This window comes from Delphinus delphis, chromosome 3 (assembly GCF_949987515.2).
Source record: "Delphinus delphis chromosome 3, mDelDel1.2, whole genome shotgun sequence".
NCBI classification, from domain to species: Eukaryota; Metazoa; Chordata; class Mammalia; order Artiodactyla; family Delphinidae; genus Delphinus; species Delphinus delphis.
In genome coordinates, this window is record NC_082685.1 from 137725729 (window position 1) to 137740422 (window position 14694).

The window sequence follows — 14694 nt, forward strand, 5'->3', positions numbered from 1 at the left end:
CAGTTACCATATCCCAAATAAAATAGGGAAAGGACAGTAGCTTGAATTACAGTAAAACCTGGACACTATCGTTGAAGGCAGAAAAGGGAGTGAAATTCTTACTTGTCTCTAGGCCTGGATGAACTCTCTGCAGACTCTGAGACGCTCTGACAAGGATAGCTGGTGTGGCTGGAACAGAAAGAGATGAAAACCATTAGTTACCCCTACAAAAAGTGGTCTGATGTGACTTTCTTACAATCTCATTTTCAAATGTCAAAATGTGACCAGGCCCAACCTCACAACAATTCTCTCCTTTTTCTTTCTTTCTTTTTCAAACTAAAATTGCACCTACCCTCTAAAAAGAACTCCTAAATATTCAGAGCAAATGGAAACCTTCTGGTCTTAGCTGCCTCTGGTCTCATGCCTGGACACAGTCAGGAGGATGAAAAATTGCCTTCCTACAACATTTGAGTCCAAACTTAAGTCTTGCTTGTGGAAACAAGGAGGAACATAAATTCTTTTTTAAAAAAAGTATTAAAAACAGTTCAGTCAAAAGCGTTTATTCTTAGAAATAAACATGTGAGCAACCCTGGGAATAGGGAAGGAATGAGGGGAAGTGAGAAGTTGGACAAGAGGGGGACAGAAATTTAGGATGCGAGATGGCAATGAGTCATCTATTATAAAAGCAGTTTTAATTTTATTGATACTAGTATTAGGTTTCATTAAAAACAGGAAAAATGGGCTTCCCTGGTGGCGCAGTGGTTGAGAGTCCGCCTGCCGATGCAGGGGACACGGCTTTGTGCCCTGTTCTGGGAGGATCCCACATGCCGCGGAGCGGCTGGGCCCGTGAGCCATGGCTGCTGAGCCTGTGCGTCCGGAGCCTGTGCTCCGCAACGGGAGAGGCCACAACAGTGAGAGGCCTGCGTACCGCAAAAAAATAAACGAGAACAAAAACAAAAACAGGAAAAATGGAAAATCATCAATGTAGTTATCATTCAACTGTTGAAATGCGTTGAACTGCAAACACCTCAGCTACAAAAGTATTGTAACTGTTATCTGGGCTTGGTGGAGAAGGGGGTGTCTCCAAGATTCCTCCCATCCCATCAGGCTATCCGTGGGTTATTAGAGAGGCAGTTTGGTCCAGGCCCACGACAAACAGAGAGCATCACTTCAAAGCAGCGAAGCTGCTGCTGCTTTTGGTCCTCAATAGAAACCCACAGTAACAGCGCTAAGAAATCTTTCTTTGATATGAAAAAAGGAAGAGGAAGAAAATGAAGATGCATGGGCAGTGGAGCTGGCCCACACCCATCTCCCTGAATTTCAGGGAGGGTGAATCCTGTCCATCTGTCCTGATCCACTTCTCAATGTGCTTTTTTACTAACTCCCCCCACCTGGCTGACCACTAGGAAGCAGCTGTCGGGTCTGAAGTTCAGAATATAGAACCTAACAGAGGAAGTTAAGATCCTTTCACTAAATACTGCAGAATTCTAACGCGTGAAAGTTTTTGCAGCCTGGGCATATCAGTGAGAGTGTTCTTCCAAGCGAAGTTAGGTTTGGGGGCCTTTGGTGAATTGATATTTTAAATTCTGTGTGACTATTAGCTCTGGAAGGGTTTCTTTTCAGTCTCTCTCTAAATTTTAATATTAACTTCATCTGTAGAAGCTCATTTACTCCCAAATACAATAAAGAATTACGACAGAAAGCAAATGGAATACACGTTTCCCTAGAGGAGATAATGTACTACAGATTGATTTTAACGTGGCCAGAAAGGAAAACTGCATTTTATGAAAATCCCCTCAAGTCTACTCACTGTCTTGATAGCCTTAGTCTTTATTATTACCATTGTCTAGACCCCAACCCCTGCCTTTAATTCCTTGCTACAAATCAGAGAACACTTTATTACCCCTTGCACTAAATTGGGCACCAGAATGTTATTTTTGGTCAAGGTTTGGCAAGTTTGTATAACTTCCAACTGTGAATGACCTATTTCACTGAAAACTATATATGACTTGAGAAAGTCCCGCTAGCTCAAAAAAAGAGGAAAATTAAGTTAATCATGGGATGACACGCAATCATGTGTGTTATTTTTGTCAAAATTATCCAGCAAGTTTGTCTCAATTTTCAGCTTGAAAGTGAGTAAACAGACCCCAGTTTCCAGGCTCAGATCAGCAGGAAAGTTGACGAATTTCTCCAGAATGACGACTGATATGGAATGTGGGCATCAGTTAGGAGGCCCCAAGGAGCCCACAGAGCCAAACCTCAGGCCCGGAAATGCTTGGGGAGCACTGGCCACCGTTGACTCTTCCCAAACCAGGATTTTGCTTTCTTTGCAGACAGACGTCTGGTGCTTTCCTCCTTATGGTGTATTTGGTAACACTTGCATGAAGCAGAAAGTCTTACTCAGCTAACACCCTCCACAGTATGTGATGAATCGAGGCATAAAAGGAACAAATGGCATTCTTGGGGAAGACCCACAGGTTTATGCCAGTGCCCAGAGGGTGCTGATTACAAATCGAGCACAATGAGGAAAACTGTGCCACCTTAGCAGATGGAGACGTCACCCTCAGTTGTCAATTTTAGTGTCCCAGCTGTCCTCACTGTCTGAAGTGCCGAGCGATGGAGGAAAACAAATGAAGGGTGACAATAAGCAGAGCATCACAGCTCCAGTATATCCTAGAGGAGCTTTTAAATGCTGGGCATTATAAAATGAATTAGCTGCAGCTCCTGGCCTTGGTGAGCCCACGATTTCCGGGCAGGGATCTATAAATGAAGGAGTGGTCAGCATCGGAGGGGCAATGTGGTAGCCCTTCACGAGTCTGGACAAGCTCCCTGGGGAAGGTGACCCTTTGGACAGGCGCTGAATTTGGGATAAATAAGAAATGAAAAGGAAAGGAAAGGGCAGTTGGAGCCAAGGCAAGCACTGCATAAAGACAGAGATAAGACACAACCTAGGCATGTAAAGAGCCATGATCTGAAGGGAGCGGGCGGAGCAGAGCTGACCTAGGATGTGTGGAGAGGTCAAGGGCATATTGGGAATGGTCTTTCCAAAGAACTTAATTGTGGGACTTCCCTGGTGGTCCAGAGGTTAAGAATCCACGCTTCCTCTGCAGGGGGCACGGGTTTGATCCCTGGTTCTGAAACTAAGATCCCACATGCTGCAGCCAAACATAAATAAATAAAGCAATAAAGAACGGAATTGTGATCCTGCAAACATTGGAGAACTAGTACTTTGCAGTGCCTTGAGGCGGAGCTTCTCACGGCGGACCTGCCTAAGAATGAACTGCAATCTATCCTCTCCTACTTATGTCCAGCCTTGTGCTCAGCTACCCAACTATGGTACACAATTGGACCTCAGTTTCTGTCTGTAAAATGGGGACAGCTGCAGTATCTACACATGTGAGGTTTAAGTCAGTTAATACATGCAATATATTAAATATGCAATATAATAAGTGCTTGGTAAATGTTAGATATTCTTCTTGTTATTATTATTGTCACTTATTATTGCTACCACTACCCTGAAAGTAAGAGCCCATCTTTTCCAACAAAGAATTTGACAATGTTTTTACACTAGACTTCGTGAGCTTAGGGCTTTGCACATATGAGGACAGGATGCTGCCCTAAGCCCAGCATCTACTCCGGTCCTCCTGCACAGGCTGGATGCAGGCAGTGGGACTTTGGGGAAGTAGGGTCAGTGGCATCGGGGATGGTAATCTGCCTGGGACTAAATGCCATCAATTCCAGTTCTTGTAAATTGGTGAATTCCCTATTATATCAGTAAGAAAGCTAGTATGGGAGAATCAATGTTCTGGTGAGCACTGTAACTTACCAGTTGTGCAGCAATGGCATTAGAACCAGCCACGAATAGACAGTGCAAACACAAGTAGGTAAACCAAGATACTGCATATGGCAACAATTTTACACGACAGGAGATAACGTAAAGGGCCTCACAGGGCATCTGCCATAAAATAAGCATTGGTTAATGTCAGCTATTGTTATCATTATTAGCTTATGGTTACTCTAATGATAATGACGATGTAACTGTCATGAAATCTCTATTTCAACACTTCCTCTGATTGCCGTAATCATTTTACAGTATATACATGTATCAAATCATTGTGTTGTACACAAACTTGCACAGTATTTTATGTTAATTTTATCTCAATAAAGCTGGAAAAAAAAGACTTCCACTGAGAGGTTTTGCTTTCTCCCTCAAGCAGGTAAGCTGTCCTCCACCCAACAGCCCTAGAAACCATTCTTACACCCTTTGCTGTAACTGCTTATTCTCCTGTGCCCTATGACACACAGCAAGTTTCTTGAGATGGGCATTCCTTTTATCTTTGTAACGTCTGTTAGGAGCACAGGGCATGGCACCTAGCAGAAAAATAAGGCTTGCTAAAGAAATGAGGTAGATGAATTACAAATGCTTTAAACTTTGGCTTTCCAACTAAAAGGGGATCAAAGAAAAATTGTTTATTCTCAGCAAATTGTCTTTCCTTGTAAATCTCAAGTTTGCTTGACTACTTTTCCTGCCTTTTTGAAGTGTACTTATCCTTGTGCATATTCCAAAAATTTTCCCAGCTCGGATTTCAACCTCAAAGCTCTTTCCAGATCCACTTTTTTCTTTCTGTCCTTTTTTCTCTATCAAACTATGATCATCATCACGGAAGAGTATTCAATTTAAAGTCCACATCTCCTCCAGACACGCAGCCTCCTTGCAATAAGGCTGAAGTTCAAGCTCACTGTCTGGTCATATTGATGCCATGCCCCAGACCGTCCTGCTGCCTCTGAAGGGGCTGGCTGATGGCAAAGTCAAAAAATGTGTGTGAGGTGTTTACGTCTCACATTTATTGTGCCCTTAAAATGTACCAGGCACACACTTCAGGACATTTTATGATTTTTTCCATTTTATCCTCACAACAACCCTCTGAAGTGGATATTATTAGTTACATTGTATGAATGAGGGATCTGAGGCTCAAAGAAATAACTTGCCTAAGGCCACCCAGCAACTATATGGCAGAGGCCAAAGTGGAACTGGAGTCAGATTCTGACTCCACCCCACTCTATAGTTTCCCAAACTTGTCTGACCACTAAGATCTACTGTGGTGGGACTTCCCAGGTGGTGCAGTGGATACGACTCCACGCCCCCAATGCAGAGGGCCTGGGTTCAATCCCTGGCCAGGGAACTAGATCCCACATGCGTGCTGCAACTAAGAGTTCGCATGCCACAACAAAGGAGCCCATGAGACGCAACTAAGGAGCCCACCTGCCGCAACTAAGACCCAGTGCGACCAAATAAATGAATATTTAAAAAAAAAAGATCTACTGTGGCATTCATTCATTCATTCATTTACTGAAGTACAGTTGATTTAACTGTGGCATTTGTTAAACATACAGATTCCGAGGCCCTGTGCCAGCTCTACAGAATCTGAATCTCTAGGGCCCTGGTCAATCCACATGTTGCCAAGGTCCTGAGCATCTGTATGCTTACCCTGCACGCTCCATCCCCCAGCCAGGTGATCCTCATGATATGACACATTTGGAAACCTGTTCACTGCCCACTACTTTCTTGCTCTGATCAGTCACTGTGTCCTCTGTGGGGCTCCCCTTCTAGGGGTCCCCCACTAAGTGTCCACAGCTGGTGTTTATGACTTGCGCAGCCCGATTTATTTGAATGCTGCAAACATTCTGGAAAGTTATACTGATGGGGCCAGGTTGTTGAGGCTCTGGGCGGAAATACCCTTCAGGGGTTAGTTCACGAGGAACCAGGTAGGACTTGCAACACCCTGGCAGCCAGGCCTCTTCCTTTTGCTCTGTCATCGAGTGATATCTACACAGCAGGTCCTGGGGCTGCAGAGGTCATGTTGGTCATGGCTACCCCTTGGCACACCAAGTCCTGGGCCCGAGTGCAGTGACAATTCTAAACCGGAATTTCATTTCTTTTGCGGCTCACTGGCTAAATTGAATTTCCATCCATAGTTTCTCCTGAAATAAAATGTGTTATCTCCTACACATTATGGCTCTTGGCAGCTCTAAAGAAGCCTGTGTAATCTGAACAGGAAATCTCTGAATCTTTCAGACAGCATTACCTCCCCAGATCTCCACTAGGGAATGTGTTTCTTCTATACTTGAATAGTAAATCATAGAGCACATTACATAAGATAATTTAAACAAACAAAAAATGGAGCTGTGAAATGATGCTGGTGGTTTCAAACACCTTTTAATGCTAAAAAAATCTGCTTCACAAACAATCTACAACACTTTTGGAGGAGAAACTGGTGTCATGAAATGAAGCACATGCTGAACTACATCTGCAGCAGCCGTATTTCGCTGTAAATGCTCTTAGAGAGCAGCTGGGCCTCGAGGTAAGAAGAATCAATGTGCAATGAGAAATCATAAAGACCTTCTTTTCCCGCAGGCCTACCTCTGGCTTAGTGGACAAATGTGGAAGTTTCCTAACAACTTGAAGCTTCACATATTCCTTTTCTGTCTGGCAGTGCTCTCCTTGGTGAGTTAAAAAAAAAAAATCCTCCTGACACAAGTTTATGCACATACCGAGGACATCTGCTTGCAATTAAAGACAGAAACTAGGGCCTGACTTTTCAAACGTAGCTCTTTGAGTGATAAGGCCAGTCAGGGGTGCAGTGACTTAAGGAGAACACATTGGGGGGTGCTTTAAGAAAAAAAAAAAGTATGAAAGGGAGCAGTTAATATGCATGCTGGGTCTCAGCTGGCTTGCATCTTCCTTCAGCAAAGCTTCCCAGCAATTTCTCTGGCTTTCCCTTCCAACTGCTACAAGAACAGTGAAACACCCTGCCCAGCTAGCAGCCCTTAAAGCTGCTTCTCATTATGGAGAACAGCAAGGGTGTCAACACCAGGCAACGGGCGGAAAGCCATCCCTCTGTGCCATGTGATAGCAGGAGCCCAGGGGAATCACAGCCCTGCTAAGAGAAGCAAACAGAATCCAGGTTGGCACTGGACCATTATCAGTCCTAGGTGGCTAGGCAGAGACATAGGACTGGGACCGGAAGGATAGACAGAGTATTAAAAGGTCAGACTGAGGTGTAGGGAGAAGGGCAGAGGTGTCTCTTCCTCTATAATGTTGTCTTAGATGTTTTTAATACCTGTGAATCCACTCATTAAAGCAATAGAGTCAGACGTCTGAATAAAGCCCAAAGCTCAGATGGTGACTCACAGATGATGTGCCGGAGCTGACACCTCTTCCCAGCTCTGTGTTCAGTGACATCATGTCATTAACTTGAAATCAGCCATGGTGGGAACACTTACACCATAAAATTTGGTGAACGCTCCAAATCAAGGCTTTCTGCCATCTAAGTCTGTGAAAATTCCATTCATCTTTCAAGATGAGTGTGTCTTCTCCTCCATGATGCATTTTTAAACTTTCTCCCAGATGGGATCCATCTCTCCATCCTTTGTGCTTTCACACAATAGCTGGACCACGGCATTTCTTATTCCCTGCCTGGCATCTCAGTTATCTGACCTGCCCAGTGAATGATAAACTGGACGTTTGAAGGCAAGGACCCTGTCTCTTCCTTCTGACCCACCACATCATTACACAGCTCCTTCAATATAGTGAGTGCCCAGTACACATGTGTGAAATTACTGAGCATCTCACTGGGAAGTCTTTCGAGAAACGCTGTGAGGCACCATGACTTTACTTAGATCACTTTGAATTTAGCAGACGTTTTGTGGTCTCTGGAGTCTCAACTGGCACAAAAGAAGACTCTAAAGCACATCATTAGATGCCAAGTGTCCTCCTGGGACCGTGAATGCTCAAACTTGAGGCAAAGTCAGTGTATTTCAACTCATTTGCATGGTATTGAGCCGCTTAATAGTGCTCAGTGAGGGGAAGAACTAATGAACATAGGATCGTTCAACTTCCTCACCTGCCTTCCTGTCACCTGGACAGATGCATTTGCTTGGTTTTGGCTACAGCAGAGAGCCAGTGTTTTGATACCGAGGTGTGTAGTCCGTGTCCATTTACTAAGCTGAGGCTGGTAGTAGGGACTTTTAAGTCCCGGGGATCAGTTGATGTGGCAAATTCATAGATCTCCTTGCTGAGACCAGGCAGCGTTTGAGAAGCACAGCACAGTAAAGGTGTCCTAGGCAGGCATATACTTTGTCAGAGGTTTAAAGTTGTGTTTTCCCCTCTCTGGGCTTTTATAAACAGGTTGGTCTGAGCTGCCACTCTGCCTCTTGTTCCCAAGTTCCACTTACCAATTTCCATGGAACATTTCTTGAACAAAATCCTACTCCCTTGGGAAGTAGGTATTTGAGAGGTATCGAGAGGTCAGAACTGCAGTGTGTGAGATGCCAGGTGCTGTCCTCGACGCCGGGGATACAACGGTGAGGAGTGTGGAGGGAGGTGTGCCTTTCCGGGTGTACAGTCTGCTGTGTGCAGAGGGAGACAGATAAGCCAATGGATGATGCCAGGTAGCAGGGGAGGGCACTGAGATGCGGGGAGAGGAGCTATCAGAGACTTGGAAGCAGCATGAAAGAGTGTAGGCCCTAAGGTGGGACTGGGGGCCAGAAAGGAGGTCGGTGTGGGAGGGGCAAGGGGAGAGAAGAAGGAACAGAGGGAGGGAGGGGCGAGAAGAAGCATTTGAGGTCACGGTGTGCCAGGGGCCAGATCTTGCGCTGTCTTGCAGGCCAGGGTAAGGACGTGTGGACCGCTCACTATGTCACCATGTCACGTTCCATGAAAGGGACCCCAGTGAGTTGGAGGTACTATTGCTGTCACACCTGTCTCATTATGTGTGTCCTTCCCACTTGAATCCTTCACTGTAATAGTTGGGAATTGGGAGGTGTTGGCATTGGGTCCCGGGGCTCTTTGGTGTATGGCTTTAATTCACTAATTACACTTATCCCATTGTACTTGGTCTGGGTTACAGACACAAGCCAGAGGGCCATTTGTTTGTACAAGACATATTTATTAAGCATCTATTGTGCATAAGGCACTATACTAGGCATTGGGATATGGTGGTGAACAGACTACCATAGGGCCCAAGGTTCATTTCTCTCTATTCCCCTAAACGGATCCTTAGCCCCTGACCAATGCATCTCTTTGCCATCTGGTACATTCCTGATTCTAGGTCTTTGCTCACCTTATATCATTCTCCTTGTTTTCTCCAGAATGGGGAGAAGATCAGAGGTAATTCCCATCTATGGAGTGGGGATAATCATTCAGAAAATGAAACTGATATCCATAAAGTACTTCACAGAATGTCTGGCACAATAAGAAAAAGAATTAAAGAATACCATTTGCAGCTACACGGATGCACCTAGAGGTTATCCTACTAAGTGAAGTAAGTCAGAAAGAGTAAGACGAACACCATATGATATCACTTGTATGTGGAATCTAAAATATGACACAAATGAACATGTCTACGAAACAGAAACAGACTCACAGACATAGAGAACAGACTTGTGGTTGCCAAGGGGATGGGGTGCGGTGGGGAGGGAAGGATTGGGAGTTTGGGATTGGCAGATGTAAACTAGTATATATAGCAGGGGTCCCCCAACCCGTGGGCCATGGACCGCTACCAGTCTGTGGCCTGTTAGGAACTGGGCCACGCAGCAGGAGGTGAGCGGCGGCGGGCCAGAGAGTGAAGCTTCATCTGCCGCTGCCCATCGCTCACATTACCGCCTGAACCATTCCCCCCAACACCCCCGCCCTGGCCTGCGGGAAAAGTGTCTTCCACGAAACCGGTCCCTGGTACCAAAAAGGTTGAGAACCGCTGATATGTAGCATGGATAAACAACAAGGTTCTACTGTATAGCACAGGTAACTATATTAAATATTCTCTGGTAAACCATAATGGAAAAGAATATATATATGTATAACTGAGCCACTTTGCTGTACAGCAGAAATTAACCTAACATTGTAAATCAACTACACTTTAATAAAATTAAAAAAAATTTCTTTTAAGTAAAAAAAAAAATCTCTGGCACATAGTGTTTATGAGTACAGTACAGTTCACTGAGAGCAGTTAACGGCATTTATATATGCCACTCGTCGGGCAGTTATGTCCTATGCTGATTCTTGCACTATTTAGTTTGTGTTTATATATTTGCTCCCTCAATTAGATTACAAGTCCCTTCAAAGTAGGAACCACATTTTATCCTTTCCAACCCTGCACATATTAGGCCCTCCATTAATATCTGTAGTATGATGGCTAGCTGGCCTTTTGATTGGTATCTATGAGATTACAGGTTTTATTGGTCAACAAAGATTCTTAGTGGAAGGTCATGTACACTTTATAGATATATTTGTCACAATTTCATATGGTAAAAGAAACATGAAAGTTTGACACAGCTTCTCTCAGATACTTGACTCAAAATTTTTAGATTCATTTTCTGAAGCCCAGTTTTGGAAAGAAATTATTGAAACTCTGTAGCCGACATGCAACCAGCTCCAAAAATTATTTTGCAGCAGAAACTAGAAGCTCTACCAAGAAGTGCATGGAGATGGATAAGGTGACAATCCACTGTAGACACGTACCTTGGCAGAAAGGTACCTGAAGCTTACTTTTTTGAACTTTGTCCTTTTTGTTGTGCCTTCTGTAGTTCTGGCTCCAGTGAGAAGCAACCCTTATGGGCACTGAAGCTTAACCCTAAATCTAACTTCAGAATTTCCAAAATGGACAGTTAAAATTAGAGTCAAAAGAGTCCATCAAATCACACAACAACAATTTAAAGCAGAAAGTTATACTGGGGGTGAAAAAAAATTTATGACATTTTTCTGGAAGGAATATGTTTCAACTGAAAAGGAGATCCATTTCTTTGTATCTACAGGGCAGGCAAAGTCTTATAGTCTAAAATATAAGCTTTGATTCCTTGCTGGAATTATGTGTAGTGTGGTGACAATATGACAGAGAAAAAAAATCAAAAGCCTTATTGGTCAGCCATATGTGGCCACTGCTCTGGCCATATATGGAAAGGGTTGGAAAGGATAAAATGTGGTTCCTACTTTGAAGGGACTTGTAATCTAATTGAGGGGGCAAATATATAAACACAAACTAAACAGTGCAAGAATCAGCATAGGACATAACTGTCCAACGAGTGGCATATATAAATGCCGTTAACTGCTCTCAGTGAACTGTACTGTACTCATAAACACTATGTGCCAGAGATTTTTTTTTTACTTAAAAATTTTTTTTTAAATTTTATTAAAGTATAGTTGATTTACAATGTTGTGTTAATTTCTGCCTTGCACAGTATGCCTCTGTGTCAGCCTGAAGGGGTGCCCTGCCCATAGGCTTTCTGGCGGGACAAGGGACACTGTATGGCTTTAAGTGTTCCCTGATTGAAGGTGGGAAAAGCAGCAGTGAGCCAAGTTCTGAACAGAGTTTTTACTGTGCTGAGGCCAGGAGGTGAGGGGGAGGGAGAAGGACAGGACTCCCACACAGCTTCTGCCCTGCTCTACTTTCTGGTAGATATAAGTTAAAAAGGTTGAGAAAGACACCTTTGGGTAGATGGGACAAAGGAGGATCTGGGACTCTATACAGTTCAAGTTTAGGAAATCAGCAAACGCAAATATATATATAACATGTATTATATGCATGTAATATTTATAATTTATATTAATTTATATTTAATTTACATTATATATATATATATATATTTAATGAACTTCTAAGTAGCAGCTAGTGAAACTGAAGGGCACCCAAAATAATATGTATGACTATACAGATCCTACCTCAGTCTTGTCTGCTATTAGCCCCCTCCTCTAAATTGGAAAAATCTGAATGGCCTAGTTTCTTTTCAGTGGAAGGAGCATGTAGGGAAAAGGGATCTAGAGAAGCCAGAAACGGCTGGGCCACCGATGTCATTTCAAATGAAAACTACAACAGGACATTTCTCTTTCTAAAGAATAACATCAAAAAACAATTTAAAAAACGTATCTGGAAAGTACACTCATTTCTGAGTCATTAGGAGCTGTGCTGCCAAGAAGCATCTTTCCTGTTCCCAGATCTTTGAAGCCCTGCCTGAACGACGGACGCCACTTCCTATTTTCTTCTCTTTTGAATCCTCTTCAGCTGTGTTTCTGACCCTTCCCCCTCCACTAAACCTGTTCTTGTCAAATTCAATGGTCTCTTCTCTTTCCTTATATGACTCAACTTTTCAGGTGCGTTTGACTTTTAAAGATACGCTCTTTGCCTAGCTTCCATGATGCCGAATTTGCCTGGTCTCCCTTTTACCTCACTGGCTGTTCTTTCTTGCTCACCTCTGCTGGCTTCTCTTCCTCTGCTTTCCCCCCTAAATATTGTAGTTTCACAGACTCTTCACTTCCCTAGCTTTTCTGCCGCCATCCCCCCCGAAAGGGGAATCTCATCAAGCCTCGTGGCTTTAAACATCACCGTACGCTGATGGTTCCGAATCTCCATCTTTATTTAGCCTGAACCTCTCCATTGAACTCCAGGCTCGACTCAGCCTCTTTGGCCTCTTCTCTAGATATCCAATAGGTATCTCAATCTTAACACACAACTCTCAAGTAATCCCCGATGAACCCACTCCTTGTCAACTCTTCACTATCTCTGTAAATTAGTTCACCATCCACGCTGGTACTTAATCCAAAACCCTATAGGCCATCTTCATTTCTTCAGTCTCCCTAACTCGTATTCCCTTATTTAACCCAGCGACAAATTACGTCAGTTCCATCTCAATTCACTTCTCTCCTTCTCCTTTGCTATTATTATAGCCCAAGTTCCCAACACCTCTTGCCTAGACTTTCAAATAGCTTCCTAATTGGTCTTCTCACTTCCACTTTTGGCCCCCTTCAATGAACTATTGAAACATTAAACAGGATGACCTTTTAAAAGCATAAATCAGATCATGATACTTCACTAAAATTCTCCATGGTTTCCCATGTAATCAGACTGAAGCCCAAACTCCTTGTAATGGCCACCAAGACCTCTTGTGTAGTAAGCACGGCTGGTTGTCTACCCAGACTGCCTTCCTCTCTCCTTCTCAACAGAAGCGCGGTTTTGTTTAGGTAACCACTCCTGCCCAAGCAGCTCATGTGCCTCAAGGGAAGCCAACCCAACCCCAGCTCCGAGAGTAGGTATAATTGGACGGAGGGTTATTCCCATCCTCTTCTGAAGTTCAAGAAACAGGATGTGGCCCAAAGGGAATCTTACTGGGGGGGATTCTAGAAAATTTAAGGGAAGAAATTTACAGAATGCCCCAGTCTCCTGGCTTTGCCTATTTCACCCCAAACCTGAACATGCAGCTGATACAACTGAGAGGGCAAAGACATTTTTTTTTTTTTTTGGAATTTTACCAACTTGGTCAATTTTAATTTTATTTATTTTTTTATACAGCAGGTTCTTATTAGTCATTCATTTTATACACATTAGTGTATACATGTCAATCCCAATCTCCCAATTCATCACACCACCACCCCAGGCAAAGACATCTTTTAGAAAATGAATTTGAAGCCACTGGATTTAGCCGATCCACAGCCTGCACCGACTCTGTTTTTCTAATTTTATGAATTACTTTCCTTATTACTCAAGTCAATTTGCATTATGCTTCCTGTCCCTTGCTCCTGATCCTGGCTAGTACATTCCAAGAGTGGCCCCTGCTTCCCTTTCTTTCTCCTTGTGCCAACGTCTTCTTACCTTTACGCCCCAGCCCTGAAACTTACTGATCTTATTCAGACTCAACCCCTGCTGTTCTTAGTACCCACATGATTCTGTGTGATTGGCTCAGGCTTCAGCTCAAATGGTATCTTCTCAAGGATGCTTTCTCTGACCAAATAATCTAAAGGAGTCATTCCCAAGTCACTTGTAGGACATTGCTGTGTTTTATTTTCTTCATAGCCTTTATTTATCTTCGTGTTGAGTTCAATTATTTGTATTCTTCTCTATTTTCCTATCTTCACTCCACTAGAATATAAGTCCTGAGAAAAGCAAGGGTCTACTTTCCCAGCACAAAGTAGGCATTTTATAAATATTTGTTGAATGGAGAAATGCATGAACGAACCCCTTGGCCCAGTAATAATGGGGACTTTATCTACTTTTTGCTTGTTACCTTATCTGCAACAGATTTAAAAGCTGTAGATGTATCTGCAAATATTCTCCTGGAAACCCTATGAAAATTCCTGACAATTAGCAACAAATAAATGGTTGCTAATTTGCTTAGGGGGGCATAGAGGCTGTTAAAGCAGGCAGAATCTTTGAATGCCAATAGTTGGTAACCTAAAGATTGGCTAATATCTTCTCCCAGTCTCCAGAAATGGCATCATCGCTGTTTTCTTGGACTTGGACTTACAATTTTGGATTTGTCTATGATTTCTCATTTTTTCTACCAGTTGTCAGAACATACCATTGGTTCTTTCCTTCCATGATGTGTTTCCCAGGCTACTTCCTTTCTTTCCAACTTCCACTTCCCTAACGAGGCCTCATTTCTTCACCCACGCCTTATTCCAAAGCTTCCTGTTATCTCTGCCCTGAGCAGGGATTCCAGTCTATTCTTTGCGCAATGTTGGATTAATCTTCCTAAAATACCATTTTCATCCTGCCACGCCCCTGCTGATGGACTCAAATGTCACCCTCTTGCTTACTGGATTAAGTCCAAATTCTGCAGCTCAACATTCAAAGCATTTCTTCAGAAGGCACTGCTTTTCTCTAACTTCTTTCCCACAACTTGTTAACGCAAACACGCTTCAGTCAAGACGGCGTGCCTACGATCGTC

The 14694-nt window shown here is 43.4% G+C and overlaps 1 protein-coding gene across 3 annotated transcripts in view; it reads right to left on the bottom strand.

Annotated features, from left to right (window-relative positions):
* Positions 1-14694, bottom strand: part of GHR (growth hormone receptor) — a 274756-nt gene that overhangs the window by 78236 nt on the left and 181826 nt on the right. For all 3 annotated transcript variants that reach the window (XM_060009529.2, XM_060009530.1, XM_060009531.1), the window contains exon 3: positions 103-168. In XM_060009529.2, coding sequence (XP_059865512.1) covers positions 103-168 — 66 coding nt within the window. The remainder of the gene's footprint in view (positions 1-102; positions 169-14694) is intronic.